At 41.4% G+C, this 27,670-nt stretch overlaps 1 protein-coding gene across 1 annotated transcript in view; it reads right to left on the bottom strand.

Moving 5' to 3' along the window:
- COL4A4 (collagen type IV alpha 4 chain) overlaps positions 1-27,670 on the bottom strand; it is a 118,371-nt gene extending 90,701 nt beyond the window's left edge. Inside the window, exons 1-4 of the mRNA XM_036073722.2 lie at positions 27,520-27,670; positions 12,187-12,339; positions 11,010-11,052; positions 6,979-7,056 (exon numbers count right to left, since the gene is read on the bottom strand). Of these exons, the coding sequence (XP_035929615.2) occupies positions 6,979-7,056; positions 11,010-11,052; positions 12,187-12,248 (183 nt within the window). The 5' untranslated portion in view covers positions 12,249-12,339; positions 27,520-27,670. The remainder of the gene's footprint in view (positions 1-6,978; positions 7,057-11,009; positions 11,053-12,186; positions 12,340-27,519) is intronic.

A 27,670-nucleotide genomic window follows, 5' to 3' on the forward strand; every position in this document is an offset into this window, starting at 1 on the left:
AGAAGGCGGTGTGAAGGCAGGCAGAGATTGGAGCGACATGGGCACAAGCCAAGCGATGCTGGTAGCCACAGAAGCTGGAGGAGGCAGTGAACGGGGCCTCCCCTCTCGCCTGTGGAGGGAGTACGGCAATAGCAACCCCTTGCTTGTGCACTTCTGGCTCTAGAACTCGCGAGAAGATAAACTTCTGTGGTTTTAAGCCACCAAGCATGTGGTAATTTGTTATGGCCGCCCTAGGAACTGTCGGGACATGCTTCCAGGCCATCACTAGGTGGCCTCTGACTCAATTGGGGTCTCCGCCTGCCCCGCCCCACCCCCCACACAGGCTCCCATATAAAACTGAATTAGGGCATCAAGTTATCCCAGGGAGAGAGCAAGGATCTCTGTCAGTTCTTACCCTGATGCACCCCAAGCTCCTAACAGTGCCTGGCACTCTTCAGGCACCCAGAAATAATGGCCAAAAGGTGAATCTCTGTCCCTTCTGCTGGTCTCTGAGCTCCAGGCCACAGGACCTTTTCTTTATCATCAAAGCCTCATGATGGCAGGCACAGGGCAAATGCTCAATGACTATGAATGAATGGGACGAATGAATGGCCATCTGCTGAATGAATTGCAGATAAGCTCCTATGACTGAGGAGTGAAAAAATTAGCACCTTTGAGACATGGCTGTTTCCCTGTGGATTTCTTGGCAACTTACTGAAAATGGTATTTGAAAGAAGAAATCTACTTTTACCTTCTTTGTAATTCGGCATTTTAATTAATTTAGTCAGATGTTACCCTTGCACTAGAGAGGTTTTCTAGAGCTACAAATACTGCTTCCCATTTTCCTGTGGGGAATATGGCCTGCTTTGGGAAGCACCTGTATTGCTAGCCCTTATTTCTCACCAACAACAAGGCTGTCTCCCCTTTGGTAATGACCTTGATCCTCTCAAGTTCAGCGTAGTCCCACATTTGCTGAGCTCTGCGGCCGCCCGGCCTCAGTTCACGCTGGGTCGCAGAGCTCAGCAGTCTTCGTTGCTATGGAATTGAACTCCACATGAGGAGGCCAAAGGCTCTGCTGCAAATCACTGGCAATTTAATGAGGTGACTGATCAGGGCAGATACGCCAAAACCTACCTTCAGACCCACTCTGCCACTAGGATTCCCCGGTGAGATTCTGCACCCCTGGCCTGTTTGGAAAAACAACATGTTCTACAACATTGTAGGCAAATATAAGCTGGTTTTCTCTCCTGCCTTCTCCAACACAAATGCTAGATTTAGAGAGAGCTCTGTCAGCATACTGAAAGCCATGTTAGTTAGTTGGAGTCATTCTTGTGTATGAACACGAGCTGCCACTGCAACTTCTACCACTATGATTATTAATGGGCCAAATAGTATGAAATGATAGGCATGTATCCTCCCTCTCCCCACTTGGTTTCCCACGCCCTGTTCAGAAATACTCCCTCCAGCACCTATGACTGAAGATCCATTCTTTTCACGTCTGCAAATTTTTCATTCTTCAGAAATCAAGGTTACTATTCCTGACAGGGGAACACTTTAACAAGCAAAGCCAAAGTTGTAAACAGCTGGTGAGCTAAATTGTACTGGGAAATTTGTTTCGTAGGCACTATGTTTTCTCCAATTCTGGGTCCTGATGCCTTTACGTGACAAATGCACTATCCAGCTCCCCACAGTCCCCAAGGCCAACGTCCCTTCCCGGGGCCCCTCACTCAGGTTACCTGCTGTCCCCTGAAAGCCCCTGAGACTTCCCTCAGGCACGGCATCATTTCTCAGAGAATTCTCCAACAGAGACAAAATGAGCTAGGGAGTGCATTCTTGGAGGAGAAAGATGTGGAAGGAAGAGAAGAAAGCAGAACCAAAAATCTAAGAGGTGGGTGACAGATCAAATTTGTCAGTTGTCCATGGAATCGGCTTACACCAAAATATAACATAAGTGACTTATGTGAGCTTTGGGACCTAAAAATAATTGCTCTGTACCATTTATCAGGCTACAGTTATAGAGTGTACTAGAATACAGCTGTGTGAGGGATAGAGGTCTAGAACTTTGTGTGCAAATAATTTAACGGTGAAAAATGTTAATAATTAAAATCCCCCAAGCAAATTCCATTTTTATCATGGAATGCAGGCTCTTAGGAGTGTGAGGGACAAATGAATGAGATTGTGGGGAAAAATACTTGTACATTTTTTAATGATTTAAAATTCCCACATGGAACACTGATTTGCTAATGTGTGATTTTAGCTTTCAAACCACAAAAACTAAGACAGGTCTTGAGTTTTAAGTTATTTGACCCCTTGTATAAAAACCACCAAATTACAAAGTTCTTAATACAACAGTTAACAGTTCAACAGCTGCTAGACTCCCTTGAATGAAAAACAATATGGATATATATATTTTATTCTGAAAAAAGCTGTAGAAAGTGTCTTTAGTATCCTGCTAGTTACTAAAGTGGAACTTATAAAAGGCCCCATCCTAGTCTGTAAAGACACATAATTTTCCTTGCATAGAGGCAGCCATCAAAAACATGAAGATTCCTCCACTGAAATTAGTAAAGAAAACTTTAAAATCTTGCCCAATGCCACCTCATTCATATCCTTAAAGAGGGACTACCATGAGGTTAGGGGAGATGTTAGGGCACAGTTGCAAAATATTTTGGAAGCCCATTATATAGCTGTTATATGTAAAAGGCCATGCCCACATCACAGAACCTGAAGCTGTTAGGGCCTGGAGGGACAGGACCAGCCCCAGAGTACAAACCCTTACTTCCCAGCTGAGACTCTGAACCCGAAAGAAGCCACAGGCGTTCCAATCTCCCACCCTCTACCTAGAGCTAAAGGGTCCTGATTGCTGCCACTGCTCTAAGTACTTATTTCTGGCCCTACCTGAAGCCACAAGGGAATATTTTTTAAAGATTTTATTTATTTATTTTGAGAGAGAGCACAAGCAGGGGGAGGGGCAAAGGCAGAGGGAGAAGCAGGCTCCCCACTGAGCAGGGAGCTCGATGAGGGACTCCATCCCAGGACCCCGGGATCATGACCTGAGCCGAAGGCAAAGGGCTTAACCGACTGAGACACCCAGGCGTCCCGCCACAGGGGAATTTGAATTTACTTGAGATTATGCATTTAATAACAGGTTTAAACCATGTGTGTGTGGGGGTGGGGGGAGGACGGAAGTGAGGGGCTCCCTGCTAACTCTGCTCCCCCCTGCAGATATGGTAGGTGTCCCTGCCCGCACGCTCCAGGCTCCCAACCCTGCCCAGGCTGGAGTCTGGTTTTAATGTATTGATTCATGACTAAGAGACTTTTATGTGCCATCTACGTGATCATCTCGAAGTAGTACAAGAAATGGACCCCCAGTTCTTAAGGGGTGAAACACAAGTAAGCAGCTTCGATTCTAGAGTGTCCACTGTGGGCCAGGAGCCAACATCAACATTGTACACGTGTCCATACGAGCACCTTGAAGGAGCGCATGCTTACGATCTCAGCAAGAGGGTCAGGGGCATCCGCGCTCACACCCAAACAGAGCTACAGGCCCGGGTATGAGCAGTACGAGGGAAGGGAACGGGGTCCCCAACAGGGGCATCAGCACTGGCTGGGAGGAGTTGGAGGGGACGCCTTGGGAGGGCTGGGGTCTCCACCGAGCTCCCCTGGGGAGGGCAGGAAAGACAGAGGCTGAGTGCAAGTGGGAAGACAGTCGGGAAAAGGGTAGGCCGGTGAGAAGGTTCAGATTATGCCCAAGGGAGAGTGAGCGGCGCAACCGATGCAGCTTGGCGGGGGAGGGGGGGAGGGGGGGCGGAGGCAAAGGGGAAGCAGCAGTGGTCGCTGGTGGAAACACACGGGGAAGCTAGACCGGGGGCCTCCAGGGTCCACTGATGCGGCTGAACTTCACTCTGTCAGAACTGAAGGCACCCGTCCTCGGTTCCCTGCCTTCGATACACCCCAGCGCCACCTCAAACTCCCGCGTGGGTCCCCAGTTCCAACCCTAACCCCAGTCCTTCCACGGGCGCGGCGCCAGCCTGGCTTCCCAGCAGTTGCTCCAGACACGGGCTTGAACTACTCACTCAGGCATTCACCCCTAGAGGGGGAGTCATTTCCTTCTGAGGAATGCCTGCCCTGTGCCACTCACAGGCTCCTCGACCCTGCGGGATTCGGCATAGCCCTGTTTCTCCAGTCCCCCTTGAGCTGTCACTGCAGCCCCAGAGATGGTACGTGAGCTGGCCGGCTGCTGGGCACTTGCGAGCACCCACCTCCCACACCACCTCCCAGTTATGCACAAGCCGAGCTCCCCAACTCCCAGCCCGAAATCGAAATCGCTGCCGGCAACTCGCAGCCTTCGCGTGGGAGCCATCTGTCTCCGAAAGGGCAGAGGTGGACCGGTGTCGTGCATTCTGCTCTCGCTGACCACCCAGGAACAGGGACACCGACGGCAGAGTGTGGCCCAGCGCCTGAGCCCTCGCCACCCCTGGCACCGGACACTGCGCTATGGGACGCAAGGTGCATTGCTTGTGACTGCCGAACACCCCAGGAAACAGAACAGAAAGGACTAATGGTGTAAATACGAGGAAGCCGAGGCTCGGGTGCGCACCCGAGTTCACAAAGTTATGACGAAAGTCTGGTGTTCGAATCTGAGTGACGTCATCTTCTCGTGATGGTGGGCCAAACGCTGAAACTGAAGTCAGATACCAGGGTGTGGCTCCCGCCTCTTCCACACACTAGCAATTGGAAATTCAGGTTCCTTATATGGAAAGAGGACAGTATTTGTTGCAGCGGCCTCACAGAGCTGTGGTGGGATTAGAGCAGGGTTTCCCGACCTCAGCACGGCTGGCTTTTGGAGACGGGTAAGTTTATGGTGTGGGGGCGGCCAGTGCATCGTAGGTGCTGAGCACCTCCCCGCCTGTAGCCACTAGACACCAAGAGCGCCCCCGCCACCCAGCTGTGATGACCAAAAAAACGTCTCTAGACATCGCCAAATGTCCCCACTAAAAATGGCTCTCGGCCTCATTTAAATCAGAGCTTTATCCAAGCAACTGTTCCTCTTTGTTTTGTGGTGCCCCCATCCCCTTCCTCTCACAAAGCTGATCGATCCATTTTTCTTGGGTCTTAAACTCAAAGGGTCTTAATATTTAGATGCACTGGTTTCTTTTCCTTCTCATTTATACGATCTTGGTATGTTTATATTAAAAAAATTCACACAAAGGCCAGGCTTTTTCCCCCCCTGAATAATGTGTACATTTATATGAAAAAAAGTTAAAGCACTTCTTAGATTGCTAGCTTTAGGCATCCTCACTTTTTAAAAGAATTTTTATTGAGATATGATTGGCATATAACACCATGTTAGTTTCAGGTATACGGCAACAAAATTTGTTACGTGTGTATATTGCAAAACGATGACCACAATGAGTTTCGTTAGCATCCATCATCCCACAGCTACTGGTTTTCTCTCTCTTGGGACGACAACTATTAAGATCTACTCTCAGCAACTTCCAAATATACAGAACAGTATATTCCCAGGACTTACTATTTTAAAACTAGAAGTTTGCCCCTTTTGTTTTTAAATTATATCATGAAGGCAGCTTTAAAAAGCTCAAGATAAATTCTGAGCACCAAAGTTTTTGAAGTACTAAAGAAACAAAGCAGCTTAAGCAGAAAGGGACTTGCCACAGCAGAAGCTCAATAAGGTAGCTGCCTTCAGGGAGAGAGCCGAACAGAGGGGCCTCTGGCAGATCGCACATGTATTGTGTGCAGATAAAGTGAAGCTCTGGGGAAAATACACGGCCCCTTCTTTTAGGAGATGTTTTGCGTCCTTGTAGACTGATCTTTACCGAATTGTGCTTTTTGAGCATCACGCCCTATAGGATTGATGTGGACTCGTTCCAACAGAATCATTGATCTGACTCAAAAAAAGACCCGTCTGAAGTTTCTGAAGCATGTTCTTTTCTTGTAAGATCGTGGGAGTATTTTTAATCAAAAGAATTGTTGGATCTAATGCTCTAGCCCAAATGAGTTAGTGGGCTGCCAACTGCTACTGTCAGATGTAAGGGAGAGGTCCACAAATATCCCAATGACCTGATACACAGTAGCCAAGAGGCCTCTCGTGCAAAGCAGGACAGAGAATCTTGTGTAGTCCCCCAGAGGGCCATCCCGGGTGGACTTGATCAAGACACTGCACCTCTCTGAGCTTTGATCTTCTGCCCCACAAAGTCGGCATGATGAGATGGTAAGAGAGCTGTCGCGAGGAGCCAGAGAGCTAAAGCATTTTCAGAACACAGAACAGCGCCTGACACATGAGAAGCACACAATCAATGTAGCTATCACTTCAACTATAGAACACTATTCCACGTGATTTCAATAGGCGTTATCCAAAAAAGGGTCTTGGAGTCAAATGTCCGGATATACCACTTTAAATAAGGTTAAACAAGCCTTCTTTCTCCCCTCACTGCGGTACTTCTCAGAGCCTTTAAAATGCTGATATACAACCTGAGTTTCAAGATGGTGGTGACCCAGTACAGACCATTTGACACGACGACCCTTTTTGCATAAAGCAGTTCACAAGACTAGTGTCGTAGAAAACACTGGGCGAATCATGGCTTGCACTTCCAAGCATGACACGTAGCGTAATATAATTGGGATCTCTTGTCGGGATATACAGAACTTTAACTGTGAAACATATAAACACTGACAATTACCAGAACATGCTAAGAATCTGGGGCTACTTAATATTAAGCATTCACAATGGCTCAAATTTCAGTATGCTGTCCATGCTTACCTTTTTTAAAAATGTTATTGCGGTAAGGACACCTAATATGAGATCTACCCTCTCCCCCAATTTTTAAGTGAACATTACGTCATTGTTGACTGTAGGAAGATTTTGTACAGCAGGTCTCTAGGGCTTATTCATCTTGCACAACTGAAACTTTATGCCCTTTGACTAGCAACTCCCCATATCTCCCTCCCACTGGCCATGCTGATTTTTACATCACTTACCCGAGACCCTTTTTCATGAAAGCACTGGCACACTGAGCAATCTCTTCCTCCGCAAGGACCCACAAACTTCTTTCCACTCTGGAAAGTGAAGCATCTGGTTTAGTAAAGCAGTATTCCTCACTTAGCTGAGTACCTGACGTGTACATTCTAAGGAGCACCTTGGTTTCCCTAACCCATGAGAATTCCACAGTGTACTTTGACCTTTGGATCTGCAAAAGAAAAGGCTAATGTTGATATATAAAAAGGCAAAGAACTTACACTGTGGCTTGATAAGAGGGCAGATGATTATGCAAGCAAAATAAAAGTTCATGTGAGCTAGCATTAAAAAGAAAAAAAAAAAAAAAGCCCGCTTCTGAAGCCACTTTTCATTGGCCAGAATCTTCTGCAATGTCTCTCTTCTACCAAGACATCACTTACTAAGTTGTGGATCATCTTAGAGTGTAAACTATATGGTTGGGAAAATCATAAGTACACAATGGTGTCTCACTTAAATATAAATTCGGTTGCTTTTCAGGACCTTCTTGCTTCCCCTCCAAGACCATCGAGTCCTTCCTGGTCACTGCTTGAATCACAGCCTTGAACTTCACGTGACAACTCTTTCCAGGAAGTTGCTGAAACTCTAAGATGGTTCTTCTAATGTGTCTCTCAACCAGAAATCTCCTGAACTTGAATCCTTTGGGCCCCTTCTCCACTTCTCCCTAACTTCTCTCCAACATTCTCTTTAAAGAGTTACTCCACCCTCACATATTTTCTTAACATTCACACACACACACACACACACACACACACACACACGTGCCTTTTGGGAAGAATCAGCCCCTTGTTCTCACAAATCCTCATGGTCTGTATCCAGAGTCATCTGTCACTTCGGTACAAAAGCATAATCCCAGAGTAACTATTTCCATAAGCAGACACCTTAACAACAAAACAGCCACCATGACGCACCTGCGCTGACAATGGACACACTGAGCATTCCTTCAGAGCCTGGGGCTGTGGGTTGGGAGGGAGGGGGTGGCAAAAGCAGCTCCAGGTGCTAGGAGCTGAGAACATGGATAGGAATATCAGAAGGGCACCAGGGATAAACTTGGCCTAGTTCATGATCTTGCCTGGGCCAGCCCTCACCGCAATGCTTAGGTATTAACCACACATCTCTATGACTGACAGAGCTTTTACACTCAAGGCTGTAAATTTAAGCCTTTACGCCAAAGTATGACGGGGAACATAAAACATTCGAACCAATAGTTATAGTTCTGATGGAAGACCTCTATACATACATACACACCTATGTGCATAAGTATAAATGTAAATTACATCTGACTATGTGTACATATGAATACACACATGTACACATACACATGTATACGAATATGTGTATGGGAGGGAAAAGAGTCTATCCAGAATTTTTTTTTTCAATCACACAATTTAGACCTCTTTTTTCTAGAAAAATATGCTCAGACGCAATAAAAAAAATCTTTAAATTAAGCATTAATAAAAAAACATTATTATAAACAAAACTCCTTAAGGTCATTGGAAGTATATAAGAATGTGAACCTTGACAAGAGTTAAGTTAAAAAAATGTATTTGAAGTTTCAGAAATATATGCCTCTTGAGTTTTGAGTCACATTGTTATCTATGAATGCAGAAACATCAAGTTCAAAACTCTGATAAGGTGAAAAAAAATGAAATGCCAGGTCCAGGACAGCATGAAAACACTTAAAATAACTAGTCTGAACACTTGGGTTCACTTAAGGTTGGGATTCATTACTATGTGTTCAGTGAGATATCAAAACAACCAGAGAAAGAAGGTCGGTTGATTAGCTGGCTTGATAATAAAGGCAAGTTTGTTCTCTTATTGTTTGTTTTTTGTTTGTTTTGTTTTGTTTTGTTTTTTACTTAATTGTGCCAAGCATCACAGAGATGTTTGCAGCAAAATTACATTTCAGGAAAGAATCAGTTTAAAATAAATTAGCAGATTATAATAAAGAAACAGAAATAGTCACATATAAAGCTTTGACTAGTACTGATAAGAGAAAAAGGCAAGAGGTAATTTTAGTCTCTGAAGTTCTTCTACATTAGACATTTCTCAATAAATGCCACCTTAAAAGGGGGAGGCATTTGTAACGGAAGAAGCTGTGCCTCAAAAACAGATCATATAAAACCATTTGACAAAGATAAAGACCTTATCTTAGACAAGGAAACATTCAAAGTATAAACCATATTCACCAGCAATACACTGGCATTCTCAAAAACTAATGTTACTACTCCTCAAAGAGGAAACCAGAAAAATACCCATCCGTTTTATCTCAGATATTTTTAAACAAACGTATGTTGAATAAAAAGTTTAAGAAGTTCTTAATTTCTAGATTAATAACCAGTCCTACATGTCTACCTCGATTTTTTTTGAAAAACATTTGCACATAATTAAAAATTCAAATAGGGCAAAAGTATAATGGAAAAATAAATTGTCTTTTCCAACCCAGGCTCCCCGTTCCCTCACCGAGAGGTAGTCACTGTTCTCACTCAGGGTCTGGATAGCTATGAGCATGCTCACGCCATGATCACATACGAGCACGTACATGCACACGCACATACATGTACACGCACGCACATGCAGACATACACACATGCACTCACATGTACACCCAGGCACACGTACACACACACACATGCACTCTTTGGTGATTTTCGTCTTGTTTTATTTTTACCCAAATGGTATATTTCTCTGTACCTTTCTGTTTTCTCTTAATCAGACACCTTCACAATCATTCCAGGTTAACAGAACGGCTCTCCATCAGATGAAGTACAATAGCTTGTTTAACTAGTCCTTCTTGATGGGTGTTTAGCTATCTCCCTTCTTTTGTTACTGAACGCTCCCCTGCAACCAGTATTCTTGTGCATTTTCTTTATGCCCAAGTCAGTATAAATACGTATGATAAATTCCAAAAAGGGAAATCCCTGTGTCAACAGGATTGACAGCAATTTGGGTGGATAATGCCAAGCTGCCTTCCATAGGTACTGCATTGATTTACATCACTACCTTTAAAACCCAACTATAGTATAAGCTACTTTTTGTGCGAAATCTTTAAAACCTCTGCATAGCACAATTTGCTAAGAGGATCCAGGCTAGAACAGTCTGGTTCAAGAATTATTATATCCACTCATATGGAACATAAGAAACAAAGGAAGTGAAATTTAAGACTCTCTAGACTCTTATAATGGGAGAAAAAAAAAGAATATAATACAGAAAATAAACTTGGAAAAATCAGGTAAAAAAAAATCCAGGCATATATATTTCAATGTGTTTCCATTCATTATTTCAGATGATGCTCTCAAATGCATGTGAACTAAGTGAAGCAAGTCTGACTATCCCTAATTGGGGAGAGCTTCTCATTCCTTGACATGTGTGCTTTCTGTTCCTGACTGGTAGGAAAAGGAGAATAGAAGGCAACTTTCTATTTTGATTTGCTTTGAAAAGACCTATGTTATTAACTTAAATAATACAGAAATTGGATTGGGTAAATTCAAGCTAGAGAGGATGGACAGATGCAGATGAGCTCAATAGTGATTGAACCAGTTCCGTTGTCTCAACATCTACCCGAGTTACAGGCGGTCTGTGGTGTAATTTCCCAGAAATGTCTGGGTTGGGTTTAATAACTCAGATTCCTCAGTGAGGAAGCAGAAGAAGGAGATCTTATTACAGAATATTCTAGGCTTATCTTTCTCCAGAGTTAAAATGTTCACATTTAATCTTATATTTCTTGATTTAATCTTGAAGTGGCCCAACTGCTTCCTGCCCCTCTCCAAAAAAAAAGATTTTAACAAAAGATTATGTTATCAAATAAAGAAATCTCCAATACCTGGGTAATTTTTAAGCAGTCTTGACTGTAAAATAGAAAAGAAATCTCAGAGCTCACCTAATCCAACCCTTCATTTTGCAGATAAGAAAACTGAGTCCCACGAGTGGCTTGCTTGAAACAAAAAGGTTTATAACGAGAGTAATGCATGCAGTCAGAGCTAATTAATGTACTTACCCCATATACATGTTGTACAGAAAAGAGGATAAGTATAAGTGACCTATGAAACAGCAAAAATGCAGATTAATTTAAACTGTTCATTTTCATGCAAAACAAACTAAAAAGAGAAAGAACAAAGGAATAAATCCCAGAAAGCTTCTTTTTATTTCTAATAGGCCGTTGTCATCAGTGACAAGATAAATGTTATCCCCTCTCTGGCTGCCATCATTACCTTCCCTCTTGCTAATCAGTCAAGAAGTACTCACAGCCCTTTAATGGGATCCTCACTGTGCCTGGGACCCTGGGGACACTCTGAAGGCGAGACCCAGATGGGTAGCTGAGGGAAGGGAGACGACTCTCTGAATGAAATGCAGAGGAGCGAGGGAAGGAGGCAGCTGTGTTCAGAGACAGTGCAAAGACCAGTGTACCCTGAATGACATTAAGTGGAACCAGCTGGAAGGAGGGAGGAGGGAAGAAAACCTATCTGGACTGGGGAGATGGTTTGGAAGGGAAGGAAAATAATATGAACCAGTTAGGGAAGAGTTAAGTAGTTCAGATGGTCTCTTCCATCTTCAGAGCCAGCAATGGCCAGTCGAGTCTGTCTATCCCTCTGACCTCTGCTTCCATTGTCCCATCTCCTTCTTTGCCTCTCACTCTCCTTCCCCCTCTTTCACTTTTAAGGACCCTTGTGATTATACTGGGCCCACCCAGATAATCCAGAATAATCTCCCCAAGGTCAGCTGATGAGCAAACTTAATGTCATCCACAAGCATAATTCCCTGTTGCCATGTAACAGAACATATTCTCAGGATCCAGGGATTAAGATGTGGACCTCCTCAGGGGCTGTTATCCTGCCTACCATACCCGTGAAGCACCCTGTCCTAACTCTGCTAGTTAAAGGGCCCCTGCTGCTCTGGACATTAGGAAGGATTTGCTCTTCAAACCTAGTAATAGAGCAAGAATCCACAGCCTTTAGATGAGTGTCTTTCCCATTGGTGATGACGGGAGTGTAATTCAAGGAGAGTACTGGTGTTTAATAAAAATGAATCACAAAAAAAAAGCAGTCATAATGCACAGATTTCTGGAACAATTTGGCTTTTTGACACATGAAACATTCAGACAATTCATAACTATAAAACCAACGTTTAGGAGAAATTATTGAATAAAAGCAAGTGATCACACTAAGGACACTCACCAGGGATCTGCGGCCAAGGGCTTGATCCACCTGAATGAGCACCTTATTGACGCCATGTGCATGGATTACTTCAAGTCTTGGTACTTAAAAAAAATTCTGTCAGGTTTCTCTTCTCTTCCAGAAGACTCTGACTTATAAGAGAGGTTCTATGCCCTGGGTTTAAAGTTTATATATATTAAATATAAGTATATCTCTTAAAACACAACATGCATTATAATGTTGAAAACAATGACTTTCATCATTCATAGTAATGGAAATATTTCCTAAAAGGGGAATTCAATTTTTTTATAAGAATCTTAGTGATGATTAAACTGAATAAATATCAATTTCATTCTTGGAAATAAAAATAATTTCCAGTTATTTATGTCATAAATATATTTTTGAGAAATGAAAGAGAGGTGTATATAATGCTCATATAAAAGTTATTGTTTCATTTTGTTATGTGGTATTTTCTACTACATAACATTTGCCCTTGAAAATCCAAGTTAAAATTCACTTAAGTGAGTTTTTTTGTTTTTGTTTTTTACTTTTTGAAACTAGGAAAGGAACCCTTTAGTATAGAAAGACACACTTTGCACACAAACAGCAAATACATATAAAAATATTTTTATATAAAATGGTACAACTGCTATGGAAAACATTTTGGCAGTTCCTCAAAAAGTAAACACAGAATTACCATATGATCTAGCAATTCCAATCCTAGGTATATACCATGAGAAGTGACACTATGTTCATGCATAAACTTGTATATAAATAATCATAGTAGCCAAAAATGTCCAAATTTCCACCAACTGATGAATGGGCAAGCAAAATGTGCTACATCCACATAATGGATTTGGCCATAAAAATGAATGAAGTACTGATACATACATGAACCTTGAAAACATTATATTAAGTGAAAGAAGTCGCATATTACATGGTATCATGTATATGAAAAACCCAGAATAGGCAAATCCATGAAGACAGAAAATAGAGTAGTAATTGTCAGGGGTTGGAGGAGGAGAGAATTGGGAGGTACAGGGTTTCTTCTTGAGGTGATGGAATGTTCTGGAATTAGCGGTAATGGTTGTGCAACATTATGAATATACTAAAAACCACTGAATTATAAACTTTAAAAGGCTTCAAACAGTGAATTTTATTTTGTGAACTTTATCTCAATAAAAAAAAGAAAAAATAATTTGACTCCAAGCACTCTGTATCTTTGATAAAAGATCTCTGACTTAAAGGAATGTCTTGAAATTGAAGTGTCTTGAAATTGAAATGCCTCATCTTAAAAACCCTGGCTTCTCTGAAGACCTGTACCAATGAGAATTGGGTAGAGAGAGGAAAATTGGGAGTGTTGGAGCTATTTTTAAATTTCTGGATAAAATCTGGATAAACTAACTCAATGCTGTATTTACGGGAGACTAGTTCTCCAAGTAGGTGGTAGAACCACCTTCCATGATCCAGTTTGAAAATCAAGTAGAAGCAGAATCACTCTGAGTGCCCAGATCATTTCCTATCCCCAAATCCATCATTTTAAATAGTTTTTGAAGCTGCATTCTGGGAGCAAGTCTCAATAAAACAAATTATTGACTTGGAAGGAATACACAAACTGGCTTGAATCATTCAAAAGGTACTCGTTATTTTAAACAAATAGGAAACAGTCAAAAATTAAAGAAAACCAGGGACATTTGCATTTAACCCCCAAACAGACACATGATGCAATTAAGCTCCACACATATTGTGATAAAGGGTGTACAAAAAGGGATTTTATTAAAATAGAGTGTTGTTGTGGTCACTTTCAGAACAAGAATGCCTGATCATGGCCCTAACACTTAGGAGTTTCTCAATACATTTTGTAATTGAATGGCTGGCCAGCTGGATGCATGGTTGGGTGGACAGATGGACCAATCCGCAGAAATCTAACTAGTCTCTCATGAGTGAAAGGACCTTGCTGATTGGGAGCCGCCAATGCATCCTCATCACTATGCACTTAGTAAGCCCTGTGACAATAGGGATTTTGTCTTTTTTTATTCACAGTTATCCCCAGTGCCATAGTAGTGCCTGGAATACATTTAGTGCTTTATATATATATATATATATATATAAATTTGTTGGATGAATGAATTTACAGAAGCTACTTTGGGACCTTTAGAATGTGAATCAAATATATTTAATAGAGGATATAAGATAAGGCCAATACACATGGGTTGATGGAGGAAAGGAGAAAGAGGGAGATGGAAAGAGGGATCATACAGCCTTGGGGGAAGTGGAGAGAGAGTGATGCTGATTACATCCGGGACCCTCTGCTAAGAGTGCTGTGCACATCAAGTCACTTACTTCACCACAATTTAGTAAGGAAAGTATTGATTCTGTTGTAAAAGAAAACCAAATTAGGTCCATTTAAGTAATTGGTGCAAAATCACAGAGCTAATAAATGGTAGAATTGGGGTTTTTTGATTCCAATATGTATCTCTTCTCCCAGTAGACACCTAAGCATGGCAGCCTGCAGATGTCTGCTCTCATACTCCCCTAGGAATGGTTTTTAAATTATGCACACCCCCTCTTCTTTTTTTACAAGTTAACCTCTAAAAACTTTCATTTTCTCTTTAAATAGTTGCAAAGTAGAATTTGGAACATTGTACACGGTGACCTAGAAAATAACAACAGTTGCAGCACTATTTTTTAAAATTTTTTAAAAGATTGATCGATTGATTGATTTGAGAGAGAGCAAGAGAGAGAGAGAATGAGTGGGAGAGGGCAGAGGGAGAGGAAGAGAGAATTTCAAGGAGAATCCCCACTGAGCACAGAGCCCAACGCAGGGCTCAATCTTATGATCCTGAGATTATGACCTGAGCTGGACACTCAATAGTCAAGAATTGGATGCTCAACCGACTGAGCCACCCAGGTGCCCTACAGCACTATTTTAGATGTAGCTAATGGACCATCATAACCATCATAAGGATGGTTCTCACCACCATCAGTTTAAAATTCATGCACACAAGTTCTTTAACAGCTAGAAATTTTATATCATTTTTCTTCTTGAATTCATATTTCCATTCCACTCCCCTACATATATCATAGTGCAATATATTTTTATACTTGAAAATCTTATATTGATCACCCTACCATACTTCTCTGCAACAAAAATATGTATATAAATTACTTTTTATTTTCTATGATCACAAATCTCTAAGTCTTAAATTTTTTTCACCTGAATTTATTTGTCATTATGATGAGAAGTAGTATATAATCCACCAAAACCAAGTAAATTTAAATCTTGATAAATAATTATTCAACACATTACAAATGAAATTTTACTGGAAATGTAGTTGACAATGAATGAATTGGGCTTTTTGGTTTCTCAAATAGTTTATTTAGCCCAGATCAATAAGGAGATCTGGTCAAGAAATGATCAAGCAACTGTCCTGCTTCCATTTTAGTGTCTTAAAACTGTAAATTCTAATAAACCTATTCACAGAAAAAAACAAGCTGTGAATGGAAGGAATTTGTTCTATATATCACTCAATGCTTTGAACTTCTCCTGAGTTGTATACCAAAAGCAATACAGAATTCATCATCAAGAATCATTTTGAGTGATCTATCTGATAAGTCTTCCTCAATTGTGATGAAAGCAAAAAGTTGGGAACCACCTGGCCCTGGGATGTGGAGTCTGAGAGGTAGAGTGCTCTCTGTTCTTAGCACCTGCGTTTACGCTGCCGTGTCTGGCCTGCAAACAGTTCTTGTCTTTGGGGCAAAGCAGGGTGGTAACATCTGGGATGGCTGGGGGTGGGGTTGTGCTTCCTTGGTGTAAAGTAGCAAAAGGAAAATTATGAAGGGCTTGGTTAGAACCTGAATCAAAGGCCCATCTTCAGATTGAACAATTCTAAGAACGAGTATCTATAGCAGTTGAGAATCTAAAAATTGATTCCTTTACTTAATTTTCCAAGATGCCTACACAACTGTTAGGAATCTATTTGTGTCCCGAGGTGTATGTACGTCATCTTGAAGATCTCTGCTCTAGATGAGCTGCTAAAGGTAAAAAACAAAAACAAACAAACAAAAAACCTGCCATGTTCACTGTTTGACCTGGAGCAAGCCTTGGAGGGACCATGTGCTTATCCCGCATGTCTGTTGAGCCCAAAACTAGCCATGAAGAAGTCATGGAGAATTTATAACTGTTCTCCTGTCTAAGTTGCACCAATAGCTGAGCAGAGGGCCCATCTCATTATCAGCTGGATACCATGAACATCGGTGTGCACTGTGCCCTACGGTTCACATAGGAAATCCACAGCAATCTGAGAGGATTTTCTTTGCTGCAACTGCCTGTGTTAAGAGCATAAAAACTTTTGTCTCAACCAAGCTGTTGACTGCACCAAACAAACAAAAATACTCTCGCTCAGAACACTGTCCTTCTAACCTACCTTCTCCAAATACATGGCTGTCATTCCAAGGGATTGGACTCACTGACCAAGGCGGTGAATTTCCAATGGAGTCTATCATTAGTACATTAAAAAAAAAAAAAGAAAAAAAGCTTTAACAACCCAAAGGGCTGTGCCACTAAAAGGTATGCAAACAGCAGCTTTGGGAGAGTGCCTACCCAGGAAACTTCTGCCAAAGTTCTGCACCTTTCAAAGCACATGCTTTGTTTGGCCAACTGTTATTCTCAGGAAGGGAGCATTCTCCCGAAGCTACTGCGTCAGGACCCACTCAGGCCCCACCTTCAGCCCAGCTAAGCAAGGGTGCGGCCAGATTTTCATCACCCAGCCACAGTGCAGAGGAGGAGAACCACTGGACCCGAAGGCAGCCGGACCCAGAGCTGGACCTAGAACTCTGACTCAGGGCTGGGGAGGATGGTGCAAGAAGATAATCTGGATCAGTCCTCTTGGAGCTGAAATTAGGAAAGAGAGGAAAGGGGGGATAAAGGAGTAAGGGGGCATCAGGAGATACACCTGAGGTATAGTCAGCCACTCGAAGGCTGGGACAGGTCAAGGTGAAGGACAAGCCTGAATTCAGAGGAAACAGATATTCTCAGTAATCATAAAATGCTGTTTTTAAGAGAAGAAAATGCAAAAGTAGAAAGACGGAGTGTCTATGATGAGAGAATGAAAGACTAGCTCCTTCCTAAGAGCTGCCCCATTTCTGATGCAAGCTTATAGTTTGTTCCCTTTACCTGAGCAAACTGACCTGTCCAGCAAAATCTGATGAAAAGCATTGCCCCATCCCCGCAGCTGGTCCCAAGGCTAGGACACCCCAACGGAAGCTCTCTTGGAGGTTCTGCCAGAGGTGGAACATAAGCACTCTGGACCTTCGACACAGGTTTCACTCCACAACCCAAGTAAGGTGCCCAGGCTCTTTCCCAGCCTCTACTTATTTCAGTCATTTCTAGCATGTATATTCAGTAAATGTCATCAGCTTCTCTTCCTCCAACTCCCTGGGCTGGTTCTTCTTTTTCTTCACTCCTTTATGAAAGTTCCTGGACTCCAATTCCCCTGGGATTCCTTATGAGTCTCCACTTGATGTTTTCCAAATACTATGTCTGGGAACAAGATCTGAGATCTTCCAAATCATTATTTCTACTATGAGGAATTTGTTTTCTCTGAAACCCAATCTTGAAAAGAAATACACCCTGCTTGGGTTCTCATCGATTGGGGGATGGGGCGGGCAATGGCCAAGATTAGAGGACCAGATTGCAGGAGACTGAGTATTAAAATCTTCCAGTCACAAAAAGGTAGTATAAGTACAATGTCTTTTTTCTTTCCAAGGAACATTAAGTCTTTAACCTCTTCTTAATAATAACATTTTTGTTCTTTCAGTGAAATAAATTCCTATTAACTTAACATCTACATGTTCTTTCCTTTGACCTTCTGACACTGAGCTATCTGAAGACTCTCTTTCCAAGGCAAAAAAAAATTTTTTTGTGGTCTGAACACCTGTTTGAATATACCTTTATCTTTTCTAAATAGAATTCCTAAAGGCTCATCTTTGCAAAGAAATAAGCAAAAGGCCTCAAAAGATAGAAGGATAGTGCTTCCAGGAGAAGAATGACATGCTCTGTCCACCTTGGTGGCTGGATATCTCCCTTTGAGGTTTACACTTTCCCTGTTAAGAGATGATCTGACCTTTCCTCAACATTCAAGCTGATTATTTGGTTTTGGTCCTTTGAAAATCCCATATTCTTAGATTGACTCTACCTTCAGACTTTCAAAGAGTTCAGGTTGGTTTGAGCTTTTTAGCAAAAACAGTCAATCTCAACAAATATCACAAGGTTTTTAAAGCAGGTCATGAATCTGGGTGGTCCATGGACCACTGGAATGTGGTTGCAGCTCCATGTTGTTCTCTGAGAAGCAACATGGGAAAACTTTGAGAACTACTCAAGTAAATTCTTGAGAATGACTCAGTTCCAACTTGACCAGAATGTTGTTGGATTATGACCAAGCCCACTCCCACCTTGCCCCCCCCTCCAGGTTCAGTTGAATTGTTTGAGAGTGCTATGGAGTCTTTGTTTTTGTTTTTTTAAGATTTTATTTATTTATTTGACAGAGAGAGAGACAGCGAGAGCAGGAACACAAGCAGGGGGAGTGGGAAAGGGAGAAGCAGGCTTCCTGCCGAGCAGGGAGCCCGATGTGGGACTCGATCCCAGGACCCTGGGATCATGACCTGAGCCGAAGGCAGACGCTTAACGACTGAGCCACCCAGGCGCCCGAGAGTGCTATGGAGTCTTTAGTTGACCTTGGAGTTCAGTTTGCTAATCCAGAGCCAATTGGACCATATTTCAGCTCACCTACTACTCTGCCAACATAGGCTTTTATTATCATTTTCTCCTTGAGAACTCCTCTGAATATCAACAGAAAAGTTGACAATAAACGTAATAATGTCACCACTCGGAAACCACATGGAGGTGATATATGTTCCAAAAATATACAATTGATTTTCAAAACCAGATGGTCCCTTTACCTCTAAGTTAAGAATGACATTCTTTTTAAAGATTTTTTTTTTTTAATTTTTATTTATTTGACAGAGAGAGAGACAGCAAGAGAGGGAACACAAGCAGGGGGAGTGGGAGAGGGAGAAGCAGGCTTCCCGCTGAGCGGAGAGCCCGACGCGGGGCTCGATCCCAGGACCCCGGGATCATGACCTGAGCTGAAGGCAGACGCTTAACGACTGAGCCACCCAGGCGCCCAAGAATGACATTCTTGACTCAGAATGCTGTATGTCTCTTGCCAAAAACAGTAATCCCCCAGGTTGTTCTTGGTCTGTGATTTTCCCCTCGGGGCAGGACTGGGGTGACTCTGTATGAATTCTCTGGAACTTTCAGACCTCTGGGAACTGCCTTTGTGTTGAGCTCTGGAAGTAACACCCTACAATCCCAGCAGGCAGGGCCCACTGTGAGGCTAATGTCTACCTTCAGTGACTTCTCCCCTCCTCCACAGATACACTCTGCCTTCTACTCCTGGTACCATGTGCTCTCATGTTAGGGATAAAAACAGTCTCTGGAGTTAGAAAGACTTGTGTTTAGATCTTGATCACTTAGCAGCAGAACCCCAAGCAAGTATGTAACTCCTCTTAACCCCTGACTTCTCAGCATGTGAAATTACAGGAGTCTAAATTAGCACCCAGCATAATGCCTGGCACAGTGGCTCGAGAAATGTTTGTTTCCTTCCTTCCTAATTCCTTGTAGGAGCAAAAGAGCTCCCGTATATACTATATTAGAAAAAGGTTAGAAAATTGGGAACTAGAGCAAGCCTGGAAAGAACTCAGAGAGAGGGCAAGATTGATCTGAGGAGGCAGGAAGATCTGGGGAAATGAAAAGAGGAATAAGCTATGAGAGTCCCTCCTAAAGTACCTTTTAAACATGAGGAGAGAGAAATTATGGAGGGGGATGAATCTTCGGTTAGCAGACAGTCACCGAGTCAACTTAAGTTGACTCTTAGAGGACACCAGGAAAAGGTTGGCATTTGGTGTCACCAACCAGAAAACCAGCCCCTTCTGTGGTAACTGCTGCAGCTCTCCCCACCCCCACCCCATTACACACACTCTTCTTAGACCTCCTTCTCTTCTTCTGCCTTCCTTTCCTTCCTCCTCTTCATCATCACCATCGTCACCACCATCCCCACCACAAGGAAGTATAATGAGCGGCATCTCCAGAGGGCCACCTAGGTGCTAAGCACAGCTAAGGGCTTAACTCAGTGCCGCAGCCGCCACAGTCACCCTGTGAGGTAAGTAATATGATTACAAGTAAGTCACACGGGCAGTAAGTGGCACACCCAGGATCCAAACGCCAAAGCTTTCCCTATTGACTATTACACTACACAACTCCAAAGTTCATGAAAATTCCTGGGTGAGCTTCAGGGATGCGTGTCCAGGAAGAACGACTCTTAGCCCCCAACATAGCAACAACAAGGACACTCAGTGCTGAATGCAGTGATGCGCTAGGACCCAAAGACATTCGTTTCCTGTGAATCCCAGGAAACTTGAATTCTTGTGGGAAGGTCTTAATGTCTGGAAACTGCTATAGGATGGTTGGAGATCTTAAAAGGCACCATTTCTAACTAGAATGTAGAGAAGTCAAATATCCAAGCATCTAAGGCGGCTGTGTAGGCCAAAAAAGAAGGAGAGTTCACCAAAGTGTCCAAACGAACTTGAAAGTTAAACAAAAATACTGGGGTGAGCATGCAATTGGTTCCAAAATAGGAGGAAAGCTTTGTCTTGGTGAGAAGGAGCACAGTACTCATGAAACTCTTAGACCTTTTCTGAGGAAAGCTTAACTACCTCCTTTTCCTCTGGCTGTGTTCGCATCTTCTGCCGAGTGTCCATCTGTCTTGCTTCTGCCAGGAGCTGGCTCCTAGAAACTCAGGATCTCCTACTGGGTCTCCCCTTTGGGCAAGTCCTGGAGCTAGACTCCTCTAGGAATGCTTCTGCCACTCTAGAACCTAAGAAACATCTTAAGGGCATCCCTCAAACCTGGGCTTCAGAGCTAGGCCATCCTATAATCTGCTACAGACCATAAGAACACATTCAGTGTTTCACTGTGGACATTACACATCAGTAAATAACAGCGCAAAGCCAAGGCAATGTGCTGGGTATTGGATGAGGATGTCATGCGGGCAGAGTGGCCAAGACAATTAACAGCCGGAAGTTTCGCAAAATCATACAGAATTCCACTGTTAAAGTAAGACTGTCTCCCATTCTAAAATTTGAAAGTGAGATTTTTTGAAACTTCAGAAATTAAAGATAGGAAGAGGTCTATATGTTTTAGAACAAAAATATCAAGCATATAGAAAATAAAATAATACATAGAATCTTGATTATATATGAAAATAACAAGATTTGTAAATTCAAATCCACTAAAAATATAATAATGTTTAAAATTTGAAGTGATTTTCACTTAACTTGCCCAGCATTAACCAAAAAATTTTTTCTGGAGTCAATTCCATGTATTTTTGGTACAACATAAATAAATACCTATGACTTTGTTCATCCAAGAAATATCTATCAATCTCCCATTTGGTATCAAATACCATGCTAGGCACTGTAGATACAAAAATGAATTTGATTTACCTGAAATAATAAAATATTACTTTTAAGGGGATTGGGAAAAGTTAAAGACATATATTGTAATCACTAAAGTAAACACTAAAAACAATGCAAAAAGATGTAACTAGAAGCCAAAGAAAAATTAAAATGGAATACTAAAAATGAATAACACAAAAGAATGGCAAAAAGAAAGAAAGGGACAAAAAATAGATGAGACAGATAGAAAAGAAATGGAGAAATGGCAGACCTAAATATGGCCATATCAGGGCGCCTGAGTGGCTCAGTCACTAAGCGTCTGACTTTGGCTCAGGTCATGATCCCAGGGTCCTGGGATGGAGCCCCGCATTGGGCTCCCTGCTCCGCGGGAAGCCTGTTTCTCCCTCTCCCACTCCCCCTGCTTGTGTTCCCTCTCTCGCTGTGTCTCTCTTGGTCAAATAAATAAATAAAATCTTTTTTAAAAATATGGCCATATCAACTGCTTTACATGAAAACAGACTAGAAATTCCTATTAAAAGGCAAAGATTGTCATACTGGATTAAAAAAAAAAGCCAACTATGTGCTGTAAGATGTACACTTTAAATAAAAAGACACAAATAGACTGCAAGCAAAGGCTAGGAAAAGATATCCATACAAACAGTACACATAAGAAAGACAGACTGGCTTTGCCAACAGCACATAAAATAGATTTGAATACACAATTATGATCAAAAAGTTAATATACCAGAAAGCTATATAAATATTATAAATATATGGGCTTCATAGCAGAACACCAAAATACCTGAAGTAAAAACTGAAAAACTAAAAGAAGAAATAAATAAATTCTCAAACATAGTTGGAGACTAATGCTTCTCTTGGTAACTGATAGAACAAGGTAGAAAATATTAGTCAAGATACAGAAGATCTGAACAACACCATCAACCACCTTGCCCTAATTTATATACATATATATAAACACTACACTCAACAACTGCAAAATATATACTTTCTAAATGGATGTTGTGTGTTCACCAAGACAGACCATACACTGGACTATAAAACAAGTCTCTAGATTTCAAAAGACTGAAATCTTGCAGAGAACTGAATCCGAACTCAACCATAAACCATCTAGGAAATTCCCAAATATTTGGAAATCAACACACTCCAAATAACCCATGGGTCAAAGACAATATTTTGAACTGAACGATAAACAGCATATCAAAATGTATGGGATACAACTTACCCAGCTCAGAGAAAGAAAATATACCTATAAGTGTTCATAGTAGGAAAGAAGAAAAGTCTAAAATCAATGATCTAAGCCCCTATTTAGAAAACTAGGAAAAGAAGAATAAATTAATCCTGAAGTAAAGGCTAAGGAATCATGAAGGTAGAAAAGGAACTCAGTAAAAGAGAAAGCACTCAAGCAATAGAGAAAAATGAAAGAAATTCTAAGTTAGTTCTTCAGTTTTTTGAAAGGGTAAATAAAATGGATCTACTTGAGAAATTACCCATGTCAGAAATGACAAAGGGGAAAACATTACAGATCTACAGGTATTAAAATGATCATTACAGAATCTTCTGAACACTTATATACCAATAAATTTGACAATGTATAAAAAATGAACACATTTCATGAAAGATGAATATTATCCAAACTGACACAGGAAGCAATAGAAAATCTGTCTAGCCTATATCAATTAAATTCATGATTAATTAATTAAGTCATTCAAAACCTTCCACAAGGAAAGCTCCAGGGTCAGCTGGCTTCACTAGTGAATTCTATCAAATATTTAAGGAAGAAATGATACCAATTCTTCACATAATCTTATAGAAGACAGAAGAGAGAATGCTGGACAACTCACTTTATGAGGCTAGTATTACTCAGATACCAAACAGGCAAGGATATTACAAGAAAACTACAGATCGATATCCCTCATGAACATAGACACAACTCTCCTTAGCACAACATTAGCTAATCAAATCCACATATATGTAGTTCAAATTACCTAGGATAGCATAAGCTATTTTTTAAAATAACAACAACAAAGTTGGAAAACTTACATACCCTGATTTCAAGACTTGCTCTAAAGCTATAGTAATAAAGAAATGCGGTATTGGTGAAAGAAGAGACATGTCCATCAGGGGAACAAACAAACAAAAGACCCAGGGGCACCTGGGTGGCTCAGTTGGTTAAGCATCTGCCTTCGGCTCAGGTCATGATCTCAGGGTCCTGGGATTGAGTCCCACATCGGTCTCCCAGCTCAGCAGGGAGCCTGCTTCTCCCTCTCCCTTTGCCCCCACTCATGCTTTCTCTTGCTCACCTCTCTCAAATAAATAAATAAAATCTTAAAAAAAAAAAAAAAAGACCCAAATATAGATGATTAATTGGTTTTCTATGAAGGTGCTAAGACAATTTAGTGGAGAAAGAGAAATCTTTTCAGTGAATGGTGCTGGAACAACTGGATAACAATACAGAAAGGAAAATTTAAAATAGATCCTTGCTTCACACCATACTCCTAAATTAACTTAAAATGGATCATTGACTTAAACCGTAAAAATACTACCGAAGAAGAAAACATAGGCGAAATCTTTGTAACCTTAGTGTAAGTGAAGATTACTCAGATAACAAGAAAAGCACAAACCAAATAAGAAAACATTGATAAATTAGGCTTCATTAAAAGAAAAATATCTGCTTTAAAAAGACGCCAATAAAGAAATGAAAAGATGAGCCAGAGAATGGGAGAAAATATTCATAGTAAATATATCTGGCAAGGATATTGTATCCAGAATATATAAATAACTATTATAACTCAACAGTAAGAAGAGAAACAATCAATGTTTTTTTTTAAATGGGGAATACATTTGAATAGTCACATCACAAAAGAAGTTCTATGAATGGTTAATAAGTACATGAAAAGATATTCAACATCATTAGTTATCAGGCAAATGAAAAGCACACCAACATACCACTGTATAACTATTACAATAAAATTAAAAACATTGAGGATACCAAAAGAATGCACCACAAATATATGGAGAAACTGGAACTCCCATACATTGCCGATGAGAATGTAGAGCGATATAACTCCTTTGGAAAACGGTTTCTTTTATAATTAAACATACATCTAGCCATTTCACTTCTAGGTATATATTCAAGAGAATGGAAACAGGTGTCCACACAAAGTCTTATACAAAAATATTCAGAGCAGCTTTATTTATAATAGTCCCCAAACTGGAAACAAATCACATGTCCAACCACTGGTAAATGACATTTAAAAAGCTGCTATCCTTACAATGGAACCCGACTCAGCAGTAGAAACAAACCACCGTTACACACGACATGGATGGGTTTCAGCATCATTCCGCTGAGTCAAAGAAGCCAGACACAGAAGGGCACATACTGTTTGATTCCATGTATATAAAATTCTAGAAAACACCAAGTAATCTACAGTGACAGAAAGCAGATCCATGTTTGCCTGGGAACAGGATTAAAGAGAGATGGACTACCAAGGGGCAAGAAATGAGAGAAAAGCTCTGTATCATGGTTTCACAGGATGAATGCATCTTGGATTGTGTACTTTATTTATTTATTTTTTTTTTTAAAGATTTTATTTATTTATTTGACAGAGAGAGAGACAGCTAGAGAGGGAACACAAGCAGGGGGAGTGGGAGAGGGAGAAGCAGGCCTCCCGCTGAGCAGGGAGCCTGATGCGGGGCTCGATCCCAGGACCCTGGGACCATGACCTGAGCCGAAGGCAGACGCCTAACGACTGAGCCACCCAGGCGCCCCGGATTGTGTACTTTAAATAGGTACTGTTCTTGGTACAGAAATTACAGTGCAGTAAATTAATTTTTGTGCTGCATTTATTATGTTAAAAAAAATCACCCTCTGTCCCTGCCCTCGAAGGCCTTGTAATCCAGAAAAGTAACATACAGTACAAAAAGTTGATTTGGGACCACCCTATTCTATTCTAAGTAGTGTAAAATTAGCCATAAAGTAGACAAAGAAGGGTTTCTGGATGCTTTAAAATAAGCAAGCAGGGTGATGTAAGTGATAGGCATTACTAACATTCACCAAATATTTCCAGCTCTCTTTCCAGGCACGTGGTAGACTTCATTTCCCCATCACTTACAAAATGAAGTGTGGCCAATGAAATGTGAGTGTATAAGTAGTATGTGCTAGAGCAGCTTCTGATTTGGCACATTCTCTTTCCCTTCTGAAGAGATCAGAGAATGTGTTGCATGGGAATTTCGAAGAGGTTCCTGAGTGACTATGATAAGCAGAGCATCTTCCCCTTCCTTACCTCCCCACACTCTGTGATGAAAATGTAAGGAAAATGGGGAGAAAAAAGTCTTATTACCGTAAGCCTCTGAAATTTGGAGACTGCTTATAAGTGCTCCAAGAGTAAGCTGTCCTTTTCCACACAACATGCTATTTTAGGTAGAGCTCTGACAATGTTTTAGGAGATGAGTTGCAGAGAGAACTTGCAGGGGACGAGCTAGAAAGCTACCGCCATCCTTAGATGATGAGCGCAGCATGAGGCCATGTGAATCCTGAGGGAATTGGTTACATCATTCAACTCCCTTCATTCAACAACAGTAAAGAACTCCAAAAAGACCCCTGCCCTCATGGGGCTTCCACTCCCATGTAGGGAAGCAAATGCTATGCATTTAAGCACTGTGTAGAAGACAGACATGATATTGAGATTTTGAAAAAGGAGCAAAATAATAATATCGAGCTTGTCAGAGGCGATGGCCACTTCACTTGGTTCAAAAACCCTCATCTGCCATCAGTGTAAAACGTAGAGGTCTCTGTGTCCGTTGTACAGACAAAAAGAACCATCCCCACTTTACTTTTGCTTTATTACACTGGATGGGGTAACTGGGTGATGGGTATTAAGGAGGGCAGGTGATGTGATGAGCACTGGGTGTTATACGCAACTAATGAATCATTGAACATTATATCAAAAACTAGTGATGTACTAAAAAAAATAAAGACAAATTGAAAAAAAAACAAACAAAATAAAAATAGAAAAATAGAGAAACAACAGTGGAAAAATCAACTCTCTTGACCCCAAGCCTATTTTTTAAAAATCAAGAATTCTGGTTTACTAATACCACCTAGTGAGTGTACCAAACATTTTGTGTGTGTGACTATTCTTTTTTATTTATATTTATGTATAGTTGACCTAGAATGTTATATTAGTTTCAAGTATACATCACTGTACCAAAGGGAATGTATGTATGGGGGAGGGGAATGCGGTGAGGAATGGGAGGTGAAATTTGGCTTTTAGACAAGCCACTTCTCAAAGTTTAATGTGAGGAGGATCAGCTGGAGACCTTGGTGAATGCAGGCTCTGAATCAATGGGTCTGGGGTGGTACCTGAGACTCTGCATTTCTAACCAGCTCTCCAGGATGCCAAAGCTACTGCTCCCAGGAATGCCAAGTAACAAGGTTCTAGATGCCTTAGTAGTTGGTTGACCTCAAGGGAGCAGGTGGGGTGTGCTTGGCTATCACTGCTTTCCTACTGAGCTGAGAAGAGTATCTCCATCTTGTGCCACCATTTCTCATTAGGTTCCCCCACTTTTCCTTTATGCAACTGGAGAATCAGATCCCAAGATAAGATTATTTTGTGAAGACCCTGGACAGGGGGCTTCTAATGCATTACTGCACTGGATTCCTGCAACTCCTGGCGGTGGGTGCTATGATTATGGCCCATTTTACAGAAGAGAAGACCCCAGACCAGAGAGGTTAGCTCATACTAGTAAGTGTGCAAAGGATTCAAAATCCATTGGCTACCCCAGAGACCAAGCTCTTCGCCACTGCTTCCTCCTTACCGTGTTTACATCACAGGGTTCTTTCCTGCTGTGTTGCAGCATCAGAAGTGACTTGCCGTTGACTGCTGCCTCCCAGTTCAAAGTTAATAAAGCCAAGTCTGATCTTCTGTAAAAATGACTTGGTTTCAGGAAAAAGCAATTAAAAACCAAA

The sequence above is a fragment of the Halichoerus grypus genome, chromosome 4 (assembly GCF_964656455.1).
Source record: "Halichoerus grypus chromosome 4, mHalGry1.hap1.1, whole genome shotgun sequence".
NCBI classification, from domain to species: domain Eukaryota; kingdom Metazoa; phylum Chordata; class Mammalia; order Carnivora; family Phocidae; genus Halichoerus; species Halichoerus grypus.